This window comes from Garra rufa, chromosome 5 (assembly GCF_049309525.1).
Source record: "Garra rufa chromosome 5, GarRuf1.0, whole genome shotgun sequence".
In the NCBI taxonomy this organism is placed as follows: domain Eukaryota; kingdom Metazoa; phylum Chordata; class Actinopteri; order Cypriniformes; family Cyprinidae; genus Garra; species Garra rufa.
In genome coordinates this window covers 36,164,807-36,190,097 of record NC_133365.1, presented here as the reverse complement: position 1 = coordinate 36,190,097, position 25,291 = coordinate 36,164,807, and the positions used below count along the sequence as shown (strand labels likewise).

The 25,291-nt window shown below is 35.8% G+C and overlaps 1 protein-coding gene across 1 annotated transcript in view; it reads left to right on the top strand.

Moving 5' to 3' along the window:
- dnah10 (dynein axonemal heavy chain 10) overlaps positions 1-23,976 on the top strand; it is a 44,505-nt gene extending 20,529 nt beyond the window's left edge. The window contains exons 34-79 of the mRNA XM_073839974.1: positions 272-424; positions 518-706; positions 1,843-1,989; positions 2,103-2,294; positions 2,375-2,493; positions 2,967-3,125; positions 3,228-3,363; positions 3,449-3,571; positions 3,722-3,853; positions 3,938-4,154; positions 4,310-4,429; positions 6,085-6,230; positions 6,319-6,471; positions 6,559-6,819; positions 7,027-7,199; positions 7,510-7,603; positions 7,784-7,948; positions 9,275-9,463; positions 9,623-9,794; positions 10,614-10,817; positions 10,915-10,995; positions 11,121-11,318; positions 11,623-11,784; positions 11,873-12,047; positions 12,270-12,451; positions 13,243-13,379; positions 13,482-13,699; positions 13,794-14,015; positions 14,097-14,244; positions 15,200-15,479; positions 15,742-15,971; positions 16,164-16,437; positions 17,043-17,147; positions 17,243-17,397; positions 17,489-17,643; positions 18,699-18,882; positions 20,136-20,336; positions 20,420-20,629; positions 20,711-20,806; positions 21,151-21,322; positions 21,396-21,527; positions 21,947-22,158; positions 22,298-22,465; positions 23,229-23,409; positions 23,509-23,654; positions 23,779-23,976. Coding sequence (XP_073696075.1) covers positions 272-424; positions 518-706; positions 1,843-1,989; positions 2,103-2,294; positions 2,375-2,493; positions 2,967-3,125; positions 3,228-3,363; positions 3,449-3,571; positions 3,722-3,853; positions 3,938-4,154; positions 4,310-4,429; positions 6,085-6,230; positions 6,319-6,471; positions 6,559-6,819; positions 7,027-7,199; positions 7,510-7,603; positions 7,784-7,948; positions 9,275-9,463; positions 9,623-9,794; positions 10,614-10,817; positions 10,915-10,995; positions 11,121-11,318; positions 11,623-11,784; positions 11,873-12,047; positions 12,270-12,451; positions 13,243-13,379; positions 13,482-13,699; positions 13,794-14,015; positions 14,097-14,244; positions 15,200-15,479; positions 15,742-15,971; positions 16,164-16,437; positions 17,043-17,147; positions 17,243-17,397; positions 17,489-17,643; positions 18,699-18,882; positions 20,136-20,336; positions 20,420-20,629; positions 20,711-20,806; positions 21,151-21,322; positions 21,396-21,527; positions 21,947-22,158; positions 22,298-22,465; positions 23,229-23,409; positions 23,509-23,654; positions 23,779-23,925 — 7,815 coding nt within the window. The 3' untranslated portion in view covers positions 23,926-23,976. The remainder of the gene's footprint in view (positions 1-271; positions 425-517; positions 707-1,842; positions 1,990-2,102; positions 2,295-2,374; positions 2,494-2,966; positions 3,126-3,227; positions 3,364-3,448; positions 3,572-3,721; positions 3,854-3,937; positions 4,155-4,309; positions 4,430-6,084; positions 6,231-6,318; positions 6,472-6,558; positions 6,820-7,026; positions 7,200-7,509; positions 7,604-7,783; positions 7,949-9,274; positions 9,464-9,622; positions 9,795-10,613; positions 10,818-10,914; positions 10,996-11,120; positions 11,319-11,622; positions 11,785-11,872; positions 12,048-12,269; positions 12,452-13,242; positions 13,380-13,481; positions 13,700-13,793; positions 14,016-14,096; positions 14,245-15,199; positions 15,480-15,741; positions 15,972-16,163; positions 16,438-17,042; positions 17,148-17,242; positions 17,398-17,488; positions 17,644-18,698; positions 18,883-20,135; positions 20,337-20,419; positions 20,630-20,710; positions 20,807-21,150; positions 21,323-21,395; positions 21,528-21,946; positions 22,159-22,297; positions 22,466-23,228; positions 23,410-23,508; positions 23,655-23,778) is intronic.
- Positions 23,977-25,291: the final 1,315 nt, after the last annotated feature.

The window sequence follows — 25,291 nt, the reverse complement described above, 5'->3', positions numbered from 1 at the left end:
TATCATTCTAAAATACTGATTTGTTGATCAAGAAACATTTCTTATTTTCATCATGGTTAAAAAGTTTTATGCTCTTGTGGAAACTATGACACATTTTGTTTTCCAGAATTCTTTGATGAATAATAATCACTTATGTCACTTTTGATCAATTTAACTTGTCCTTGCAGAGTAAAAGTGAATATCTTCAAAAAACAAAAACAAAAAAATCTAACTGACACCAATCATTTAAATGTGTGTTATTGAATTCGATTTTGATTTTTTTATCCCCTAGGCCGTTGGGAAAATCCTCTCTGGTCTAGCTCAGTGTGGAGCCTGGGGCTGTTTTGATGAGTTCAACCGCATTGATGCTTCAGTGCTGTCAGTCATCTCCTCCCAGATTCAGACCATCCGAAACGCTCTCATGCTGCACCTCAAGAGGTTTCACGTGAGTTTATTAATTGAATTTTATTCCTTATAGAGAAATACTAAAAGATAATTGTTGTAATTATTTCTATCTATTGTGTTTTTGTGTTGCTAGTTTGAAGGTCAAGAAATCAGTCTAGATAACCGTATTGGGATCTTCATCACAATGAACCCTGGTTATGCTGGCCGCACAGAACTTCCTGAGTCAGTGAAAGCTTTATTCAGACCAGTGGTAGTCATTGTGCCGGACCTGCAGCAGATCTGTGAAATCATGCTCTTCTCTGAAGGCTTCCTCATGGCTAAGGTGGGGACTCCTTCTTAGTGAAAATGAGAGCAATTGCAAGATATAAACTCACAATTCTGAGCTTTTTTTTCAGAATTGCGTGATATAAACTCAGATGTCAGAAAGTCAGAATTACAAGATACAAATTCTGACTTTTTTTTCTTGCAATTCTGAATTTTTTCTCAGAATTGTGAGATATAAACTAGCAATTGCAAGTTATAAAGTCTAATTCTGAGGGGAAAAAAAACTGATATGTTCTCAGAATTCCGAGTTTATATTAATAACTCCCTTAATAACTCCCAGGTGTGTGTTATAAAGTCAGAATTGCAAGATATAAACTCTTATATGGCAATTAAGAATTTTTAATATTCTATATATAGTCCAATTCTAAGGGGAAAAAAGACTGATATGTTCTCAGAATTGCAAGTTTATATCTCACAATTATGACTTAATAACTCCCAATTGCATGATATAAAGTCAAAATTCCAAGAAAAAAGAATTGTGGAGTTATATATTGCAATTCTGACTTTATTTCTTAGAATTGCACATTTTTTCTCAGAAGTGCGTGTTTATTTACTTTATAAATCGCAGTTGTGAGTTTATATAATGCAATTCTGGGGGAAAGAGTCAGATTTGCAAGTTTATATCTGGCAATTCTGACTTAATTTCTCAGAATTGTGAGTTGATATCTCTTAAATATGACTATAACTCACAATTGCAGGTTTTAAGAATTGCGAGTTTGTATCACACATTTCTGAGAATAAAAGTCAGAATTGCAAGTTTGTATCACAGTTCTGAGAACTTCAGAATTGTGAGATGTAAACTCACAAATGCAAGAAAAAGTCAGAATCATGAGATAAAAAAATCACAATTACTGTACAAAATTTTAATTTTAGGCTGAACTAATACTTTAAAATATTTTTGTGTGGAACTTTATGTGGAAATACAGCAATTAAAAGTCTTAGATTAATTTTCTAAGATGGTATTTGTCAAAAAAATTACTAATCAGAATAAATATAAATATAGAATATATCACACCATATTTTTTAATCAAAAAACATGCACATGAACATTGAACAATGGTCCTCAGACAGCCGGTTTTCATTATGTGTAAATAGTCAAACAAAAAACAAATTTCATAGATGGTTTACTTGCAGGTTTTGGCAAAGAAGATGACAGTGCTGTACAAACTAGCCCGGGAGCAGCTGTCTAAACAGTCACACTATGACTTTGGGCTTAGAGCACTGAAGTCAGTGTTAGTAATGGCAGGGGAGCTGAAGAGAGGTTCACCTGATCTCAGTGAGGTACTCATCTCTCTGCATCATTCTATTATTCTCCAACCCATCTCAGTGAGCTGCTATCACAAATTTACTCCTGTTTTCTTTCTCTTTATTTCTCTTTTCTTTACTCCTTCTAGGATGTTGTTCTGATGAGGGCTCTTCGAGATATGAACCTGCCCAAGTTTGTATTTGAGGATGTTCCTCTGTTTTTGGGCCTTATCTCAGATCTGTTCCCTGGGCTCGACTGCCCACGTGTGCGTTACCCCAGCTTTAATGATGCTGTAGAGGCCACCCTGGAAGAGAATAAATATGTTGTGTTGCCCAGCCAGGTGATTATCACCTTCAATACTCATTCTTAAAGTATTGTAATTAATGAGTTTAATGATTTGTGACTAATTTGTGAACGTAGGTGGACAAAGTGGTGCAAATGTATGAGACCATGATGACCAGACACACAACCATGGTGGTTGGACCAACAGGAGGAGGGAAATCTGTGGTGATCAACACACTCTGCCAATCACAAACCAGGTCTTTGTATATTCATAAATATTATGGGATCCTGGACCACAAAACCAGTCATAAGGGTCAATTTTATGAAATTGAGATTTATACATCATCTGAAAGCCAAATAAATAAGCTTTCTTTTTGCTTTTTTAAATAAATAAGATTTTTGATGTATGGTTTGTTTGAGAATCGGGAATCTTGAAAGTTGTCCAAATGAAGTTCTTAGCAATGCTTATTACTATGATTTTATTTTATTTACGATAGAAAATTTAGGAAGAGTAAAGATGATCTTTACTTAATATCTTTGATAATTTGATAATTTTGACCCATACAATGTATTTTTGGTTATTTCTACAAATATACTCGTGCTACTTTTGTGGTCCAGGGTCACATATATTCATGCTAAAACACCTGTTTTTATACAGAATGTCTAGAAATGTTCAGAAACAAGATGTTCTCCAAGTCAAGTACACATAACTGTTAAATTTTATCTGTAGGTTGGGACTCCTGACCAAAATGTACAGCCTGAACCCTAAAGCAATGAGTGTAATTGAGCTGTATGGAATCCTGGATCCAATCACCCGAGACTGGACTGATGGGATACTGTCTAACATATTCCGTGACATCAATAAACCTACAGACAAAAAAGAAAGAAGGTGAAAATCATGACTTATAATAAATAATTAATCTACATCTATTTTAAATCAAAGGCTTGTAACTGTAGAGAATTTTACCAAGAACTTGGCTCGGCTTCACAGGTACATTCTGTTTGATGGAGATGTGGATGCTCTATGGGTGGAGAACATGAATTCAGTTATGGATGATAACAAGCTTCTCACACTGGCTAATGGAGAAAGAATCCGTCTACAGAGCCACTGTGCTCTGCTTTTTGAGGTACCATGTAAAGCCTTCATTTTGTTAGAAGATGAGAACTCAATATTACTGTTGTAGTCTTGCAAACATAAGTGATGTGTTTTAGGTTGGAGATCTGCAGTATGCCTCCCCTGCTACTGTTTCTCGTTGTGGAATGGTGTTTGTGGACCCCAAAAACCTTCGCTACACTCCCTACTGGGAAAAATGGGTCAACAGCAGAGCCCTCAAAGTAAGCCATTTCAGACAGTCATAAAAAACATTTTAGCTGCTTTTCCACTGTTGGTCCAAACGGTTCTAAGAATGAAAAGGAGCAGTTCCAGTTATGTTTTGCCACTGACATTCAAGAGTATATTTTCAACATGACATTATGTGTCAACAGGAACAGACAGATTTCCGCAAACTGTTTGAAAAGTATGTACCAAGTGCCATTGATATGATCGTGGATGGTATAGTTGATGGCAAACAGACAGAGAAACTGAAGACTGTGATCCCACAGACGGATTTAAACATGGTGAGCGAGTCAACAGAGACCTGAACAGAGCTACAGTGTAAGCGATTTTTATAGAATGTAACACAATCTTCTTTTTTGCTTTAGGTGATGCAGTTGACTGTGATGCTGGAGTCTCTGCTGGAGAATGAGGACTTCATTTCTGAGGAGCTGGAGTGTTATTTTCTAGAGGCACTCTATTGTTCACTTGGGGCTTCTCTCCTGGACAAAGGCAGACAGAAGTTTGATGAGTTTATAAAAAAGTTGTCCTCTCTGAACAGTGTTCATGATGAGAAGGTGCTTGCTGGCCCTGGACAAATTCCAGGTGAGGTGGCAGCAGGGTCTAAAATTATATTTTTTTTTTACCATGATTTGCTACAGTGGTGAATTGAGGAAATATATGTATTTTTATACCACACCTGAAACTCTAATGTCTTGTTATTGTGTAATTAATTAGTTTTGTTTTATTCAATTTTGCAGTTTACTTGCCAACTCTCTTTGATTTTCATTTTGATGGAAACCAAAAGAAGTGGGTTCCCTGGAGCTCCATGGTTTCAAAATACATTCATAACCCTGATATGAAATTTATTGACATCCTTGGTAAGGCAGCTTATTTATTTTCTTTGCTTCTTCGTTTTGTGTTCCTTTCCCCTTCAAACTATGAACTCTCTACTAATCTACTCTACAGGAGAAAATATTTAATGTTTTTGAAAGTGGTCTCCAATGCTTACCATCAAAAATACAGTAAAAACAGGAATATTGTGACATATAATTACAATCTAATACATTATAATTACAATTTCTCTGATGGCAAAGTAGAATTTTTTAGCAGCCAGTACTCCAGTTCTCAGTGTCACGTGATCTTTCAGAAATCATTCTAACGTGCTTATTTGGTGCTCCAGAAATATTTTGCATATATTTGTGTGGAAATACACTACTATTAAAAAGTTTGGGTTAACTAATAAAGAAAAAGAATAAAGGAAGTTAAAAAAAGGAAATTAATATTTATATTCAACAAGAACAATAAAGTGACAGTAAAGACATTTATGATGTTACCAAAGACAAAAAATGCTGTTCTTTTTGAACTTTCTTTTTTCAAAGAATCTCAAAAAAAAAAAAAACATTTCTATAACATTTTAAGCAGCAAAAGCTATTTTTATCATACACTACCAGTCAAAAGTTTTTGAACAGTAAGATTTTAATGTTTTTTAAGAAGTCTCTTCTGCTCACAAAGCCTGAATTTATTTGAGCTAAAGTACAGCAAAAACAGTAACATTTTGAAATATTTTTACTATTCAAAATAACTCTTTTCTATTTGAATGTATTTTAAAATGTAATTTATTCCTGTGATTTCAAAGCTAAATTTTTATCATCATTACTCCAGTCACATGATCCTTCAGAAATAATTCTAATAATCTGTTTTGCTGCTTAAAAACATTTATTATTATTGTAATATTGAAAACAGTTGAGTAGATTTTTTTCAGGTTTCTTTGATGAATAGAAAGTTGAGAAGAACAGCATTTATCTGAAATAGAAATCTTTTGTAACATTATAAATGTCTTTAGAAAAATGCAAAGATCAGTATTTATCTGAAATTAAAGGCTTTTGTAATGTTATACACTATCCCATTCAAATACTTGGAGTCAGTATAATTTATTTTTTTTTGGGGGGGGGGGGGTGAAAGAAATTATAGAAATTAATATTTTTATATATCAAGGATGCTTTAAATGGTAGTGTACAACATTACAAAAGCCTTTAATTTCAGATAAATGCTGATCTTTGCATTTTTCTATTTATGAATGAATCCTGAAGAAAATGTCCTCAACTGTTTTATATACTGATAATAATATTAATAATAAATGTTTCTTGAATAGCAAATCAGCATATTATAATTATTTCTGAAGGATCATGTTACTCTAGAAATTTTACTTTGAAATCACAGGAATAAATGACATTTTAAAATGTATTGAAATAGAAAGCAGTTATTTTAAACAGTAAAAATATTTTTCAATATTGCTGCTTTTGCTGTCATTTGGATCAAATAAATGCAGGCTTGGTGAGCAGAAGAGAATTCTTTAAAAAACATGAATAATTTTACTGTTCAAAAACTTTTGACTGGTAGTGTATGCTTTAGAGACTTCTTTTAAAACAAGTAAAATGATCTAAATGAGTCCAACGTTTGACCAGTAGTGTATTTATTATTATTGAGTATGCTTCACTGATGAAAACTTACTTCATCCATTGCTCTCTATTAGTCCCAACAGTGGACACCACTCGTGCTAACTGGCTGTTGGAACAGATGGTGAAGGTGAAAAGGCCAGTAGTCCTGGTTGGAGAGTCTGGCACCTCTAAAACAGCCACCATACAGAACTTCCTGAGTAATCTCAATACAGATACAACTGTAAGTCCATTGCCAAGACTATCACACAAGCTATAAACTATAAATTAATGCACTAACACACACGATAACAGGATGCATCTTTTCCCAGATAATGATGACCATCAATTTCTCATCGAGAACAACATCTATGGACCTGCAGAGGACTCTGGAGGCAAGTGTTGAAAAGAGAACCAAGGACACGTATGGTCCTCCAATGGGCAAAAGGCTCCTTGTGTTTATGGATGATCTCAACATGCCAAGGGTAAGATTGGATTTATACTGTGGGTTATATCTAAAGCTGAACTTTCACCTCACTGCTCATTATGAATTCACATTTATTTGATCTCAGGTGGATGAATATGGCACTCAGCAGCCTATAGCTCTCTTAAAGCTGCTGTTGGACAGGGGAGGCATGTATGACAGAGGAAAGGAGCTTAACTGTAAACTCATAAAAGACTTAGGCTTCATTGCAGCCATGGGAAAGGCTGGAGGCGGAAGGAATGAAGTGGACCCTCGATTCATCTCTCTTTTCAGTGTGTTCAACATCCCCTTCCCTCAGGAGGAGTCCCTGCATCTCATCTACTCTTCTATTCTTAAAGGACATACCAAGGTGTGAAAAATAATACAGTTGTACATATCAGAATAAATGGTATTTGCTGTCATGTAATTATACAGAAAACTATTTTGTGGCGACTCAATCATATATAGGTATTTTGCCATTCTTTTACAATTGTACTGATACTATTGATCTTTGTATTTGTCTTTCACCCAGCCATAATTTATTTATGTATTATAATTATTACTATTGTGTTTTTAGCTCTTTGAGGAATGCATTCAAAACATCTGTGACAAGTTAACCTTCTGTACTCTGGAGTTGTACAAAACCATAATTAAGGACCTACCACCAACGCCTTCCAAGTTCCACTACATCTTTAACCTGCGAGATCTCTCCAGAGTCTACCATGGCTTGACGTTGACCAATCCTGAAAGGTTAAGAGTTTTATCATTCAGATGATTTCGAAAGTACTGAGGAAGTTATTTAAAGTTTGATGTTTGCAATATTTAAATAATCTGTACCAGTGGTTTTTAACCTGGAGGCTTAAGATATATTATAATTATAGTTCTGTTAATATTATATTATATTGGCCTTCAAAGGTAATACTCAAAAAGGTTAAGAATCAGTGCTCTGTACCATTTAATATTCTATATTATGCTTCACTATTCAATGCAATGCATTCTCTTTTATGACCAGTTTGTGACATGTTTATTTTAATTATAAATGTGTTAATTCTCACACCAGGTTCTGTACAGTCACCCAGTTTGTCCGTGTATGGAGAAATGAATGCTTACGAGTCTTTCATGACAGACTTATCAATGAAACTGACAAAATCACGGTATGCTTGCTTCCTGTAGCTCGTAATAACTTCTATAAATATTATGTATGTATCTGTAAAATTAATAAAAAATATTTTTAGATATTTTATTTAAAAAAGGTAGCATGTTACAAAAGCCTGTTACTGTCTCTATCTTACACTACACACTTATTGTAACATGCCACGACTTTGCCTTTACAGGTCCAGGGGCATATAAAGAATCTGATTGAAGAGCACTTCAAATCAGACCTCGATTCAGCCATGAGAGACCCCATTCTGTTTGGAGATTACAGAACGGCTCTCAAGTCTGAGCCAAGAGTTTATGAGGATATACTGGACTACGATGCATCCAAAGCTCTGTTTCAGGTGCATAGATGTTGTCTTTGTGTTTTATTTACATTTACAGTTTAAGTCAAAAGTTTACATATACCTTGCTGAATCTCTAAAATGTGAATTATTTTAACAAAACAAGAGGGATCATACAAAATGCATGTTATTTTTTTATTTAGCACTGACCTGAATAAGATATTTCACATAAAAGATGTTTACATATAGTCCACAAGAGAAAATTCAAGTTGAATTTATAGAAATGACTCTGTTCAAAAGTTTACATATACTTTATTACATTATATATTTTTTTTGTTTAGTGATAGATGTACACGAGTCCCTTGTTTGTCCTGAACAGTTAAACTGCCCGCTGTACTTTGGAAAAATCAGCATGAATTTGAATAACCATAACTGTATGATTTTGAGATGCATCTTTTCACACTGAGGACACTGAGAGACTCATATGCAACTATTACACAAGGTTCAAACTCTCACTGATGCTTTGGAAGGAAACATGATGCATTAAGAGCGAGGCGGGGAGACTTTTTGATTTTGAAGATCAGGTTAAATTGAACTTATTTTGTTTTCTGGAAAACATGTAAGTATCTTCTGTAGCTTCCGAATGGCAGTACTAAATGAAAAATGTGATATTTAGGCAAAATAAGAAAAATGAATGCATCTTTATTCTGTTCAAAAGTTTACACCTCTGGCTCTTAATGCATTGTTTTTCCTTCTGGAGCATCAGTGAGCGTCTGAATTTTCTGTAATAGTTGAGTCCCTCAGTTGTCGTCAGTGTGAAAAGCTGGATCTCAAAATCATACAGTCATTGTTGGAAAGGGTTTAAATACTCAAAAATGCTGAAAAACCAAAGAATTTGTGAGACCTGAAAGATTTTTTCTGAGGAACAGTGGGCAGTTTAACTGTTCAGGACAAACAAGGGACCCATGAACAATTATCACTTAAAAATAAACATTCAGGTAACAACACAGTACTAAGAATCAAGTGTATGTAAACTTTTGCACGGGGTCATTTTCATAAATTTAATTTTCTCTTGTAGACTATATATGTAAACATCTTTTATGTGAAATATCTTATTCAGGTCAGCACTAAATAAAAAATAACATGCATTTTTTATGATCCCTCTTATATTGGTAAAATAATTAACATTTTGCAGGTTCTGCAAGGTGTATGTAAACTTTTAACTTCAATCGTAAGTTCATGCACTTGGCAAATGATTTTATCCAAAGAGGCAAACATTGCATTCAAGCTAAACACATATCTGAAAATGAAAAGGCTTGGCAGTCTGAAGAGGTTAGAGGTGTTCCTTATTGATTGTGACACTTTTTTCCCCTCTGACCCCTGTAGGAGATCCTGGAGGAGTATAATGAAAATAAGACCAGAATGAACTTGGTGCTTTTTGATGATGCTCTGGAACACCTGACTGTCATTCACCGCATCATTAGAATGGACCGTAGTCATGCATTGCTGGTTGGCGTAGGTGGTTCAGGGAAACAATCTCTTACAAAGCTTGCTGCCTTCAGTGCAGGTTATGAGGTAATTCATTGGCTCAAACTGTTTCTGTCATTTTCCATATATCTTTAAATGCAAAAAAAATATTTTTCCAGAATTTTTCACTTCTGTTTTGTTTCTTTCATTCTTTTTAATTTGGTAATTTAGGAATGCTATAAATCCTTTTATGCTGTTTGTTTATAGGTGTATGAAATTGTGCTTAGTAGAGGATACTCAGAGACAAACTTCCGTGAGGATCTAAAAACTCTGTACCTTAAATTGGGTATAGAGAATAAGAAAATGGTCTTTCTGTTCACTGACGCCCATGTGGCTGAGGAAGGTTTTCTGGAGCTCATCAACAACATGCTTACATCAGGTATTTAAAACAAGTGACTTAATGAAGTAAAATACACATTTGTTAAAGGTGCAGTGTGTAAATTTTAGCTGCATCTAGCGGTGAGCTGTGAATTACACATAGAGAAGCTACGATGGCCAACACAGGACAAAGATGTTATTGTCTGAGACAGCAGAGAGTAGCCGTGGTACATTAAGGTATTATATTTATTTAATTACTCAGGTAACTGATGTGTGACCCTGGACTACAAAACCAGTCATAATGGTCATATTTTTGAAACTGAGATTTATACATCATCTGAAAGCTGAATAAATAAGATTTCCATTGTGTGGTTTGTTAGGATAGGACAATATTTGGCTGAGATACAACTATTTGAAAATCTGGAATCTGAGGGTGCTGAAAAATTTAAATATTTATAAAATTGCCTTTAAAGTTGTCCAAATGAAGATGCATATTACTAATCAAGAATTAAGTTTTGATATATTTATGGTAGTAAATTTACAAAATATCTTCATGGAACATGATCTACTTAATATCCTTATGATTTTTGGCATAAAAGGAAAATCAATCATTTTGATCCATACAATGTATTTTGGCTATTGCTACAAATAATTTAATTGTTTTTGTGAATGGTTCATTATGTAAGGTCTTTATACACCTCTGAAAACATAGCTGTGTGTATATATTTTTTCATTTCCGTTAATAGATCCTCCTAAATATAACACACTGCACCTTAAATCAATTTACTTTAAATCCTTTGAATGTAAACATGAACAAATGTCACAGTTTTGTGGATTGTATTAAAATGAAATGCTAAAAGCAATTACTGTGTGTTGTCAGGAATGGTTCCAGCACTGTTCCCTGATGACGAGAAGGAATCAGTCCTGAACCAGCTGCGAGATGAAGCTATGAAAAATGGCTCTGGTCCATCAAAAGAGAGTGTATGGCAATACTTTGTCAATAAGAGTGCCAACAACTTGCACATAGTGCTGGCCATGTCACCCGTAGGAGACACTCTCAGAACTCGCTGTAGGAATTTCCCAGGTGTGTGAACAGTGTATGAAAATTTTTCTACTTTTAGTTTCTTGATTTCAGAGTTTCATATATTCTTTCATATTTCTTTTTTTTTCACTTGCATCAGGATTGGTTAATAATACAAGCATTGACTGGTTCTCCCCATGGCCCCCTCAGGCCCTACACGCAGTGGCCAAGTCCTTCTTAGGTTTGTTATGACTAGAGAATTTAATGCAGTGTATAGATATGACATTTTTTTTTCACCAGACTTGTGCATCCAACAACAATCCAACAACTCATTCATGCTAGTTTAAGTATCGTGTCTCATTTCAGGTGAGAATCCAATGATTCCAGAGTGTCATTCAGAGGCGGTGATTGCTCACGTGTGCATGGTGCACGGCTCTGTAGGCGACTATAGTAAACTCTTTCAGCAGACACTGCGTCGAAGCAACTACGTCACCCCTAAAAACTACCTGGACTTCATTAGCACCTACTCCAACCTGCTGGAGGATAAAGATAAATACATACTGGGTATGAGCAAATTTCTCTGTCTAAGATTTTGAAATAACATTCTGTGTCTATATCAGTGTTGTTATTGTTAATTAAAACTAAACTAAAATAAAACATAAATATTAGAAATGTTGCCTTGGCATTGCCTTAGTTTAGTTTATTTGCCTTGGCAACTGAAATAAGCTGAAACTAACACACTAATAAAAAATGACAACATCGCAGCAATCTGAAAATATCAAAATAAAATCTATTTCCAAACATTAATAAGGACTAAAATGGTCTAGAAATTATACTAAAATAACACTGATCTGTATGCACTATCCAGCACAATATAAACGTCTAGAAGGAGGTTTGGATAAGCTGAAGGAAGCAAGTGGGCAGCTAGCAGAACTCAACATCAAGCTAGCTGAGCAGAAAGTGGTGCTGGCAGAGAAGACTTCAGCTTGTGAAAGTCTTCTAGAAGAGATCTGCGCTAATACTGCTGTTGGTTAGTACAACATCACATACAAGCACTTCTGATGTGAATCTATATTTATATCAAATTAAAAATGGATTGTAAACTCTGTCCTTTTCAGCGGAGGAGAAGAAAGCCCTGGCAGAGGAGAAGGCTAAAGAGATAGAGGAGCAGAATAAGGTGATAGTGGTGGAGAAGAAGGATGCTGAGAGTTCTCTAGCCGATGCTCTTCCTGCTTTAGAGGCTGCTCGCCTTGCTCTGCAAGACCTGGACAAATCTGATGTCACAGAAATCAGGTTGCCACTGTGTTTCTAGACTCTAACACTAAAACTTTATATATTTATAATTATATAAAAAAGAAAATTAGGTAAAATATAGAATATGTTGAATAACAGCTAAGTTTTCTGGTCTATTTCTTCAGTTTTTTTTTTGCAGGCTGTTGAAGTGACATCTCAAATTTATGGTTCTGGGCTCTTCCCTTATGTATCTCTTCCACCCTCTTGTTTGTGGTATTGTAGATCATTTGCCAAGCCACCCAAACAGGTGCAGGTTGTGTGCGAGTGCATCCTGGTGATACGGGGCTATAAAGAGATCAGCTGGAAGTCAGCAAAGGGCATGATGTCAGAGGCTAACTTCCTACGTTTGCTTATGGAAATGGACTGTGACTTAATCAGTGCCAGTCAAGTCAAGACTGTCAAAGGTAAACCAGTCTCCATGTATTCACCTTCTTGATGCTTTTTAAAGAATTAGTTCACTTCCAGGATAAAAATGTACTCACCCCCATGTCATCCAAGATGTTCATGTCTTTCTTTTTTCAGTCAAGAAGAAATCAAGGTTTTTGAGGAAAACATTCCAGGATTTTTCTCCATAAAGTGGACTTCAATAAGAGCCAATAAGTTGAAGTTTCAGTGAAGCTTCAAAGGGCTCTACACGATCCCAGCTGAGGAGAAAGGCTCACATGTAGTGAAACCATCAGTTATTTTCTTTAAAAAATAAAAATGTATATTCTTTTTAACTACAAATGCGCGTCTAGCACTTGACTTCATGCATTATCTAGTCACATTGGAAAGGTCTTGCGTGCTGACCCATGCATGAAGTCGCAGACACGAATTACAGAGCTAGTTCAAGACTAGAATTTGTTGTTAAAAGTATATAAAAATGTTTTTTAGAAAATGGCTGATTGTTTCACTATAAAGACCCTTATTCTTCATTTTGGATTGTGTAGAGCTATTTGCATTGCAGTTTGGACCTTCAACACATTGATCCTCATTGTAGTCCACTATATGAAGAACAATCCTGGTATGTTTTTCTCAAAAAACGTAATTTCTCTTTGACTAAAGAAATAAAGACATAGACATCTTGAATGACATGGGGGTGAGTAAATTGAGTTTTATTCTGGAAGTGAACTAATCCTTTAACTTCTTAATGTAAACCCACCCATCATTTTTTTTGATCATCTACTGCATTGCCCTCTCCTTGCCATATAACCAGCCTATCTAAGGAACCTCAACACCAGTTTAGAGGAAATGCAAGCCATCAGTAAAGCTGGTTCTGGCATGCTTAGGTTCGTGGAGGCAGTCATGGGTTACTGTGACGTGGCCAGAGACATCAAACCTAAGAGAGAGAAGGTCTGATATGCTTCTATAATGGAGACCATAAATTCACTATAAGTTCACTACATCTCATTTAACATGGTGAGATGATATTAAATCACAAATTAATATTTATAGGTAGCTCGTCTGGAGAGGAATTTCTTCCAGAGCAAACGGGAGCTGGAGCGAATCCAGAATGAGCTCAGTGCCATCCAGAAAGAGCTTGGAGCTCTTGGAGACAAATATGAGGCTGCCATGACAGAAAAGCAACTTCTGCAGGAGGAGGCAGAAGTCATGGAGAGAAGACTCATTGCTGCAGACAAACTCATCTCAGGCCTGGGATCAGAGAATAAGCGGTCAGATTCAGATTCCTAACATTAGGGCTCAAATTCTCCAAGCTAAATTACATTTTAGTCATTAGTCATGTACTGTATGTCTATCTGCGTGTAGCTGGACGGAGGACCTGGAGGAGCTGAAGCAGCGGCGAGTGCGTCTTCTAGGAGACTGTCTAATCTGCGCTGCCTTCCTCAGCTATGAGGGAGCATTCAGCTGGGACTTTCGCAATGAAATGGTCTATGAGGTGTGGCAGGCAGATGTCCGGGAGAGAGCCATTCCTTTGAGCCAGCCTTTCCGAATAGAAAACCTCCTCACTGATGAGGTGGAGATCAGCAGGTGAGTCACCAAGTGATGTGGAGAAGAATAAATATTTGTGTACTTGTTTATGGAGGAAAAGAACATTGTGCCTTCTTTTAGATGGGGATCTGAAGGTCTTCCTCCAGATGAACTCTCAGTGCAGAATGGCATCCTGACCACCAGATCCAGCCGCTTCCCCTTGTGCATTGACCCCCAGCAGCAAGCCCTCAACTGGGTCAAAAAGAAGGAAGAGAAGAACAATCTGAAGGTTGTACTTTATTATATCACTTTCAGTGATTAGTTCACTTCTAGAATAAAACAATCCTGATAATTTACTCAGCACTATGTCATCCAAGATGTTCATGCCTTTCTTTCTTCATTCAAAAAGAAAGGTTTTTTGAGGAAAACGTTCCAGGATTTTTCTCCATACATTGGACTTTAATGGGAATCAACATGTTGAAGGTCCAAACTGCAGTTTCAAAGCAGCTTCAAAAGGCTCTACACAATCCCAGACGAGGAATACGTTTCTTATTGAATAAAACGATCACTATTTTTTTTTATTAAAATGTATATTTTTTCTAACTTCAAATGCTTGTCTTGCACTAGTTCAACCTCACGCATTACGTAATTATACACGTGTGACGGAAGGACTGACCTAGTGTTTACCAAGCGAATGTGTAAAGAAAGTCAAACGCCTCTTACAAAAAACAGTAAAACAAAGATGTTGGAGTTTTGAAGGTGGAGGAGAACATGAGATGGAGTTTTTCACCCTACCCTACCATACATTTTTGTACACAGACAAAGAACTAACCGTGCGTGACTTTTCCAACGTGATTACACAATGTGTGAAGACACAGAGCTAGTGCAAGACAAGCGTTTGTGGTTAAAAAATATATAATTTTTTTTTTTTTTTTAAATGGCCAATCGTTTTACTAAATAAGACCCTAATTCCTCAGCTGGGATCGTGTAGAGCCCTTTGAAGCTGCATTGGAGCTTCAATCATCGGCCACCACTGAAGTCCACTATATGGAGTAAAATCCTGGAATGTTTTTCTAAAAAAAACTTAATTTCTTTGCGACTGAAGAAAGAAAGACATGAACATCTTGGATGACATTGGGGTAAGTGGGATAAAAGTAAATGATCTGGAAATTTTTATTCAAAGTCAGCTTAGTTTATTTGCAATCAGTCTTGCTGTTTTTTAATAATATACTTCTCGTTTGCAGATCTCATCATTCAATGACCCAGACTTCTTAAAGGGACTGGAGTTGGCCATTAAGTATGGTTTCCCCTTCCTTTTCCAAGATGTGGATGAATATATTGATCCAGTTATTGACAACGTCCTTGAGAAGAATGTAAAAGGGCCAGAGGGACGGCAGGTTGTCGTACTTGGTGATAAGGAAGTTGACTATGATCCCAACTTTAAACTTTACCTCAATACCAAACTTGCAAACCCCAAGTTCTCTCCTGCAGTATTTGGGAAGGCCATGGTTATCAATTATACAGGTAAGAGCAAACTTTATGCAATACACATAGTTTACACCAGGTCTCTATCCAAATGAAAGTATAGAACATTCACAATTTTTCACAAATTTATTCACACCAAGTGCAATGGCAATTTTTGACCATTATCTTAAATACAGCATTAAAAAATCACCTAGTTTTTAGGAGTCAATATCTTTTTTTGTTCTGATGTAGATGTGAATATGCATTTAATCTGGGACATCACAGGTTATCATTTAATCTCTCTGTTCAAACTGTTTTTCAGTAACCCTAAAGGGTCTGGAAGACCAGCTGCTAAGTGTTATTGTGGGATATGAGCAGAAGGACAAGGAGGAGCAGAGAGAACAGCTTATTCAAGAGACTAGTGAGAACAAACGTTTGCTGAAAGACCTTGAGGACTCACTGTTGAGAGAGCTGGCCACCTCCACAGGAAACATGCTGGATAATGTAGAGCTCATACAGACTCTGGACGAAACCAAGACCAAAGCTAGCGAGGTTAGTTAGCTGCACACCACTCTTTACTGTGACTTTTAATCAATTAATTGCATCCTTGCTTAATAGAAGTATTAATTTCTTTAAAAAACATACTGTCTCTAAACTTTTGAATGGTAGTGTACATACTGATTAATGAAACTAAACTGGATATGGGCAGTTTACAGTCTAACAATCATTTTTTCACTCCAAAAGGTGTTTGAAAAGCTGAAGCTGGCAGAAAAGACAGCCAATGATATTGAGAAACTGAGAGATGGTTACCGTCCGGCTGCCAAGCGCGGAGCTGTCTTGTTCTTTGTGCTGGCTGAGATGGCTCTGGTCAACACTATGTATCAGTATTCACTTGCTTCCTTTTTAGAGGTGTTTGACCTCTCACTGTCTAAGTCTCTGCCCAATGCAATCCTGCCCACTAGACTGAAGAACATCATGGATACTCTTACACAGAATGTCTATAACTATGGCTGTACTGGTGAGCCTGTTAAACTCTTAAAATCTAATGGATTCCGATCACAAATTGAAATTTTAATAAACTGTTTTTGTTATATAATTAACTGCTAAAGAACATGCCTTCTGATTAAATGACCCAAAAATGAAAATTCTGTCAGTATTTACCCTTGTGACATTCCAAACCAGACCTTCGTTCATCTTCATAACACAAATTAAAATATTTTAGATAATATCCAAGAGCTTTCTGAGAAGCTCAGAGCAGAAATAGTTGAATAAAGTTATTTTTGTTTTCTTCTTCGCACAAAAAGTATTTTGTAGCTTCAGAAAATTCTTAATCAAACTTTTTTTTATTGATGTCTTAACTGCCTTGAATCTGGTAGTTGTATTCCTGTCTATGCAGGGTAAGAAAGCTTTCGGATTTCATCAAAAATATCTTAATTTGTGTTCCGAAGATGAACGAAGGTCTTACATTTTTGGAATGACATGAGGGTGATTAATGACAGAATATTCATTTTTGGGTGAACTATCCCTTTTAGACGTTTTCTAGTCCATGAACATCAGCAGCTAGTAATGACAGGAAAAAGATTAAATGAAATCACAGCTATTCCTTTTTGCATTGTTGTTTAGGTCTCTTTGAAAGACACAAACTTCTCTTCTCCTTCAACATGACCATTAAGATTGAACAGGCTGAGGGCAGAGCACCCCAGGATGAACTAGAGTTCTTTCTCAAAGGTAAAAGCTTCAGGAAGTCTCTCTCTCTCTTTCTTTGCCTCTTCACAATACAAATCCAAAAAAAAAAAAAAAAAATCTTTCTTCTCTCACTCCAGGTAACCTCTCTTTGGAAAAGAGCAAGCGTAAGAAGTTGTGTGAATGGCTGCCTGATCAGGGCTGGGAGGATATAGTGCGCCTTATGGAACTCTTTCCTAATGATTTTGGCACTTTAGCAGATGATATAGAAAAAAATCCTGAGGAATGGAAGAAAGTGAGTGACGGAAATCATCCCTGATGAACCCACAGTGAGATACTATTACTTAAGGAGTCTAAGCCATAATGTCTTTCTGTTTCTGCTACAGTGGTACGACTTGGATGCTCCTGAGCAGGCTTCTTTCCCCATGAAGTACAAGGACAACCTCACTCCCTTCCAGAAGCTTCTGCTGATCCGCTGCTTCAGGCTGGACCGAGTCTATCGAGCCGTCAGTGATTATGTCACTCTTACCATGGGAGAGAAGTAAGAAACAGAAATTCACTTATGCATTTAACATCAACATATTCAAAAAACCTCTTAAGACTATTAATGTTCGATTATATTTGTTATTGTTTGTCAACTAGCATTGACTCCTCCAGAGTGCAAAGTGTGACAAAAACTAGGGCAAAAGTCATGTAGTATATTGCAGCCTTAAAGGAACACTCCACTTTTTTTGGAAAAAGGCTCATTCTCCAACTCCCCCCGAGTTAATAAGTTGATTTTTACCGTTTTGAAATCCATTCAGTCGTTCTCCTGTTCTGGCGATATCACTTTTAGCATACCTTAGCATAGATCATTGAATCCTATTAGACCAATAGCATCGCGTTCAAAAATGACCAACGAGTTTCCATATTTGTTGTATTTAAAACTTGACTCTTCTGTAGTTATATCGTGTACTAAGACCGGTGGAAATGCAAAGCTGCGAGTTTCTAGGCTGATAAGATTAGGAACTACACTCCCATTCCGGCGTAATAGTCAAGGAAGTTTGCTGCCGTAATATGGCCGAAGCAGGCGGAGTATTATCAGAAATGAGTTCCCAGCTAGTTTAGCATTTGCACATGTGCTGCGTGGTATTACTGCTCCTGCTTCGGCCATATTACGGCAGCAAACTTCCTTGACTATTACGCCGGAATGGGAGTGTAGTTCCTAATCTTATCAGCCTAGAAAATTGAAGCTTTGCATTTTCACCGGTCTTAGTACACGATATAACTACAGAAGAGTCAAGTTTTAAATACAACAAATATGGAAACTCGTTGGTCATTTTTGAATGTGATGCTACTGGTCTAATAGGATTCAATGATCTATGCTAAGGTATGCTAAAAGTGATTTCGCCAGAACAGGAGAACGGCTGAATGGATTTCAAAACGGTAAAACTCAACTTATTAACTCGGGGGGAGTTGGAGAATGAGCCTATTTCCAAAAAAAGTGGAGTGTTCCTTTAATGTTTATATTACAAACAACCAAGCGTTTAATGTCTGACAATCAAAAACAATGGCATAAGTGCAAACGTTCTCTTTCTCACTTCTTTTCTATGTCAGATACGTGCAGCCCCCTGTGATCAGTTTTGAAGCCATCTTTGACCAGAGCTCCCCAAACTCTCCCATTGTGTTTATTCTGAGTCCAGGCTCAGAACCAGCCAGTGATCTGATGAAGTTAGCCAAACGCTCAGGCTTTGGGGCCAACAGACTCAAATTTCTTGCCATGGGGCAGGGACAGGAGAAGGTTAATGTGCACTCCCACGCATACAGGTCTACAATTGAGGTCTAAAGTTTACATACTCCTTGCAGAAAATGCAAAATGTTAATTATTAATGTTAATTAAAATGTAGGGATCATAAAATGCATGTAATTTTTTATTTAGTACTGACCTGAATAAGATATTTCACATAAAATATGTTTACTTATAGTCCACAAGAGAAAATGATAATTTATAAAAATGACCCTGTTCAAATGTTTATATATTTGATTCTTAATACTGTGTTTTTACCTGATTGATCCACAGATGTGTTTTTGTTTTTTGTTTAGTGATAGTTGTTCATGTTTTGTCCTGAACAGTTAAACTGTCTGCTGTTCTTCAGAAAAATCATTCAGGTCCAACAAATTCTTTGGTTTTTCAGCATTTATGTGTATTTGAACCCTTTCCAAGAATGACAGTATGATTTTCGAACTTCATCTTTAGTTTTCACACTAAGGACAACTGAAGGACTCTATATGCAACTATTACAGAAGGGTCAAACACTCACTGATGCTTCGGGGCATCTGAAGGGCAGTACTAAATGAAAAGAATATTATATTTAGGCAAAATAAGAAAAATGTACACATCTTCATTCTGTTCAAAAGTTTACACCCCTGGCTCTTAATGCATTTTTTTTTTTTCATTCTGAAGCTTCAGTGAGCGTTTGAAATTTTTGTAATAGTTGCATATAAGTCCTTCAGTTGTCTTCAGTGTTAAAAGATGGAGCTCAAAATCATACAGTTATTGTTGGAAAGGGTTCAAATACACAAAAATGCTGAAAAACAAAAGAATTTGTGAGACCTGAAGGATTTTTCTGAAGAACAGCAGGCAGTTTAACTGTTCAGGACAAACAAGGCACTTATGAACAACTATCACTAAACAAAAAACACAGCTGTGGATAATTCAGGTAACAACACACTACCAAGAATCAAGTGTATGTAAACTTTTGAACAGGTTTTTATAAATGCAGCTATTATTTTCTCTTGCAAACTATATGTATATTAAATAAAATATATCATGCATTTTGTATGATCCCTCTTATTTTGGTAAAATAATTAACATTTTGATTCTGCAAGGTGTATGTAAACTTTTGACCTCAACGGTATACTATATGCTATGATATTTGACACAAGATTGCATCTTGACCACCACTAATATGATAACAAATATACTTGGGAATACTACTCTATACTGTTTAAGACAATCTGTAAAAAGTTACAAAAATTACTTTTCTGTTTCAGGTTGCATTGCAACTGTTGGAAACTGCAGTGGCACGAGGCCAGTGGCTGATGCTGCAAAACTGTCACCTGTTAGTGAAATGGCTGAAGGATGTAGAGAAAGCACTGGAAAGAATCACCAAACCCCATCCAGACTTCCGCCTGTGGCTCACCACAGAGCCCATTAAAGACTTTCCCATCGGCATCCTGCAGAAGTCCCTCAAGGTCAGGACACATTTAATGTGTGATCATTTAATGTGTGAATATAAATTTCCATGTTAACTCTTTTATCCTTATGTCACTTTCAGGTTGTGACAGAACCTCCAAATGGCCTGAAGCTGAACATGAGGGCGACGTATTTTAAAATCCCTAATGATAAGCTGATGACCTGTCCTCACCCAGCCTTTCGCAGTCTGGTTTATGTGCTGGCCTTCTTTCATGCTGTGGTTCAGGAAAGACGCAAGTATGGCAAAATCGGCTGGAATGTGCCTTACGATTTCAACGAGTCTGACTTTCTGGTAAGTCTGTTCTAACCCAAAGGTTATTTAAAAGGTTAGTTTAAGAGACTTTTCATTGCTTATTGTTTCATTGTCTCTCAGGTGTGTATGGAAATTTTAGACACCTACCTGACCAAAGCTCACAATCAAGGAGATGCCATGATACCATGGGGAAGTCTCAAATACCTAATTGGCGAGGTAAAAATCACATTTTAGTTAATCATGTCATTTTATATGCAGAAAATAGCTATTTATAATGCTACAAAAATTTTTTTATTACAAATGAACTTTCTACTGATCAAAGAATCCTAAAAAAATGATCATGGTTTCCACAAAAATATATATTAAAAAATATGTTCAAATGGTAAAAAGAAATGTGTCTTGAGCGCTAAATCGGCATATTAGAATGATTTCTGAAGAATTATGTGACAATGAAGACTGAAATATAGGCTTCTGTCATCATAGGAATAAATACCATTTTAAAATATATTAAAATTGGAACATTTGTCAAATGTAGTTAAGTATTTTGTCGTTTGTCTCAGGTGATGTATGGTGGCAGGGCTATTGATAGCTTTGATCGTAGGATCCTCACAGTTTACATGGATGAGTATCTGGGCGACTTCATCTTTGACACCTTCCAGCCCTTCCACTTCTTTCACAATAAAGATGTGGACTACAAGATCCCATCAGATGGACCCAAGCAGGTTTATGTTGGTATGTTGCTTCCTACAATCTAGCATCAGAAGGACTGAATTTGACAGATACTTAATCTCTCCACGTTTTGCAGATGAGATCGAGTCGCTGCCTCTTGCTAACACAGCAGAGGTGTTTGGTTTGCACCCTAATGCTGAGATCGGATACTACACACAGGCTGCCCGAGACATATGGACTCATCTTATTGAGCTACAACCACAAACAGGTACCTGGTTTATATTACTTTAAAATACTGAAATATGATCATCATGATCACAGTCACTATATGTGACCCTAGACCACAAATCCAGTCATAAGGGTCAATTAAAAAAAAAAATCACCTTTAAAGTTGTCCAGATTAAGTTCTTAGCAATGCATATTACTAATCAAAACATATTTAAGGTAGGAAATTTACAAAATATCCACAACAATATCCACAGAACATTTACTTAATATCCTAATAATTTTTGGCATAAAAAAAATCAATAATTTTGACACATACAATGTATTTTTCACTATTGCTACAACCATACCAATGCTATTTAAGACTGGTTTTGTGGTCCAAGGTCACATATTATATAACATATGATGTATGAGTCCATAAGAATTGTTTTTAATATATTTACTGCCATGTAAAATCTTAAGGTGATTCTGGCGGTGGCATTAGTAGAGATGAGTACATCAGCCAGGTGGCACGGGACATTCAGAGCAAACTACCTGAAGTTTTTGACCTGGATGTGATTCGCAAGAAGTTGGGGCTGGAGATTTCTCCAACATCTGTAGTACTGCTACAAGAGCTAGAACGTTTTAACAAACTCACCCTCCGGATGAGTCGTTCTCTGGCTGAACTACAGCGAGTGAGTAACATGAAGATAAAGAGATAGAAAAAAATTAACTATTCCAACGATTTCAACTGTTTATGATGCTTTTTTAAAATTAAATAAGCAATTGAATGTTTGTAGGTTTCACAGTAGACTGTGTGTTTTCTGTCTAAAGGCCTTGGCTGGTGAGGTTGGTATGAGCAATGAGTTAGATGAGGTGGCGAGAGCTCTGTTCAACGGACAGATTCCTGTTATCTGGAGAAAACTGGCACCAGATACTCTTAAATCTCTGGGAAACTGGATGATCCACTTTAGGAGACGACATGAACAGTACAGCTCATGGGTGAGAATCTAATGTCACACCATATACAGTTGATGGCAAAAGTTTTTTGAGAATCTGCAAAATGTAAATTATTTTACCACAATAGCAGGGATAATACAAAATGCATGTTATTGTTTATTTAGTACTGACCTGAATAAAGTATTTCACATAAAATTTGTTTAAATATAGTCCACAAGAGAAAATAATAGTTGAATGTATAATAATGACCCTCTTCAAAAGTTAACATCCCCTTGATTCTTAAAACTGTGTTGTTACTTGAATGATCCACAGCTGTGTTTTTTTGTTTAGTGATAGTTGTTCATGAGTCCCATGTTTGTCCTGAACAGTTAAACTGCCTGCTGTTCTTGAGAAAAATTCTTCAGGTCCCACAAATTCTTTGGTTTTCCAGCATTTTTGTGTATTTGAACCCTTTCCAACAATGTCTGTATGATTTTTGAGATCCATCTTTTCACACTGAGGACAACTGAGGGACTCATATGCAACTATTACAGAAGGTTCAAATGCTCACTGATGCTCCAGAAGGAAAAACAAGGCAAAGAGCCAGGGGGTGAAAACTTTTTGAATTTGAGGTTCAGGGTAAATTTAACTTACTTTGTCTTCTGGGAAACATGCATCTATCTTCTGTAGCCTCTGAAGGGCAGTACTAAATGAAAAAATATGATATTTAGGCAAATAAGAAAAATGTGCACATCTGTTCAAAAGTTTTCCCCCCTTCAACTGAAGGAATGAACGATTTTCTCATATTTATATTTCATTTATGTAGGTGGAAGAGGGAGAGCCCTGTGTGATGTGGCTGTCAGGCCTGCATATCCCAGAATCATACCTGACAGCACTGGTCCAGGCCACCTGCAGGAAGAACTGCTGGCCTCTGGATCACTCTACTCTTTACACACAGGTTACACACTACAGGAGTGAGGATGAGGTCAAAGAGCGACCAGGACAGGGTGAGAACACACAACACCCCCTGCACATAAAAAATGAACATGAGGACACTGAGACTCAAGCACAGGTTAAAAACACCTGTTCTTTATTTTCTCTGTCAGGATGTTTTGTATCAGGCCTGTATTTGGAGGGGGCAGACTGGGACATTGAAAAGAGTTGTCTGGTGCGCAGCAAACCCAGAGTTCTAGTGTCTCAACTACCCATTCTCAAAATCATTCCCATTGAAGCACGCCGCCTCAAACTCCAGGCAAGACGTTTCTTCTTCTTTTTCTTTTTTCTTTTTTCTTTTTAATCAGGTGATCAGTTCATAACATCTTTGAATGTCAATCCGGATATACTTGTAATCTTTAAGTGTTTGGTTTACTTTGTAGAACACCCTGAGGACTCCAGTGTACACTACCTCTATGAGGAGGAATGCTATGGGCGTTGGACTAGTGTTTGAGGCTGATCTTTTCACCACCAAGCACATTTCTCACTGGGTACTGCAGGGAGTATGCCTGTGTCTCAATGCTGACTGATATTCATGAAATAGTATGAATTTTTTATTATACTATCTGTTATAGTATGACATTATTTATGAGAGGATTTTTAAACTTTAATAACTTTAAAATGATTAATAAAGTAATAAAATAATAGAATGTTTTGTTTGTACAATTATTTTATTACAATGGCAAAAGATCTGTAATGCTGAAGTGTTTAATCACTAGGTGGCAGCACACCAGTTATTGCTGCTAGGACCTGTTGCTTTTAGTCAGAAAAGATCACAGGATTTTGTGATTTTGACTTAATTTCACATACAATTTTAAATAAGAATCACTTTTTTTTTACTTAATGGCACATCCTATGAGTTGTTAATGAGTATAAATTCAAAGCCATTTTTGATGATTTTGTTGAATTAAAAAATAAATATTAGATATATAAAAATATAAAACATATTTTTTTCAAAAACATAAACTTACACTACCAGTCAAAAAAATTTTCATGTTTTTTAAAGAAGTCTTCTTACCAAGCCTGCATTTATTTGATCCAACTGTAAAAAACTTCTTTCTATTTGAATATATTTTAAAATGTATTCCTGTGATCAAAGAAATTATAGAAATAAATACTTTTATTTAGCAAGGATGCTGTAAATTGACCATAAGTGATGATAAAGACATTTATAATGTTACAAAAGATTATTCTGAACTTTCTATTCATCAAAGAAACCTGAAAAAAATCTACTCAGCCGTTTTCAACAAAATAATAATAAATGTTTTTTGAACAGCAAATCAGAATATTAAAATGATTTCTGAAATATCATGTGACTAGAGTATTGTGTTAAAAATTCAGCTTTGAAATCACAGGAATAAATTACATTTAAAAAAAATATTTAAATAGAAAACTTATTTTCAATCGTAAAAAAAAAAAAATCAAAACTTTACTGTTTTTTCTGTACTTTGGATCAAATAAATGCAGGCTTAGAGAGCAGAACAGACTTATTAAATTAAAAATCTTTTGACTGCTAGTGTATTTCAGCTAGTTGCCAAAGCAACATTTCTAATTTCCATTAATGTTGAAGCACTAAAAATACTACAATTAAAATAAATATAAAGCTAAATAGAAATATACATATAAAAAAAAACTAACAAAAATGACAAAACAAATAACTAAATTACTAAAAATTATAAATATTATAATGAAAACTGAAAATGTATAAATAAAAACAATTTAAATGTAAGATAGTAATAAATAGTAAAACAAATATTGCTAAAATAACACTGCTCTGAACTAACTAGAGACTTTTTGCACAGGCAGTTCATTACAGATTGGAGAGATTGGCCCTTCTCTAACTTACAGATGATTATATAAATAGCTTAAATTATTTAATGCTTTAAAAATAATTTT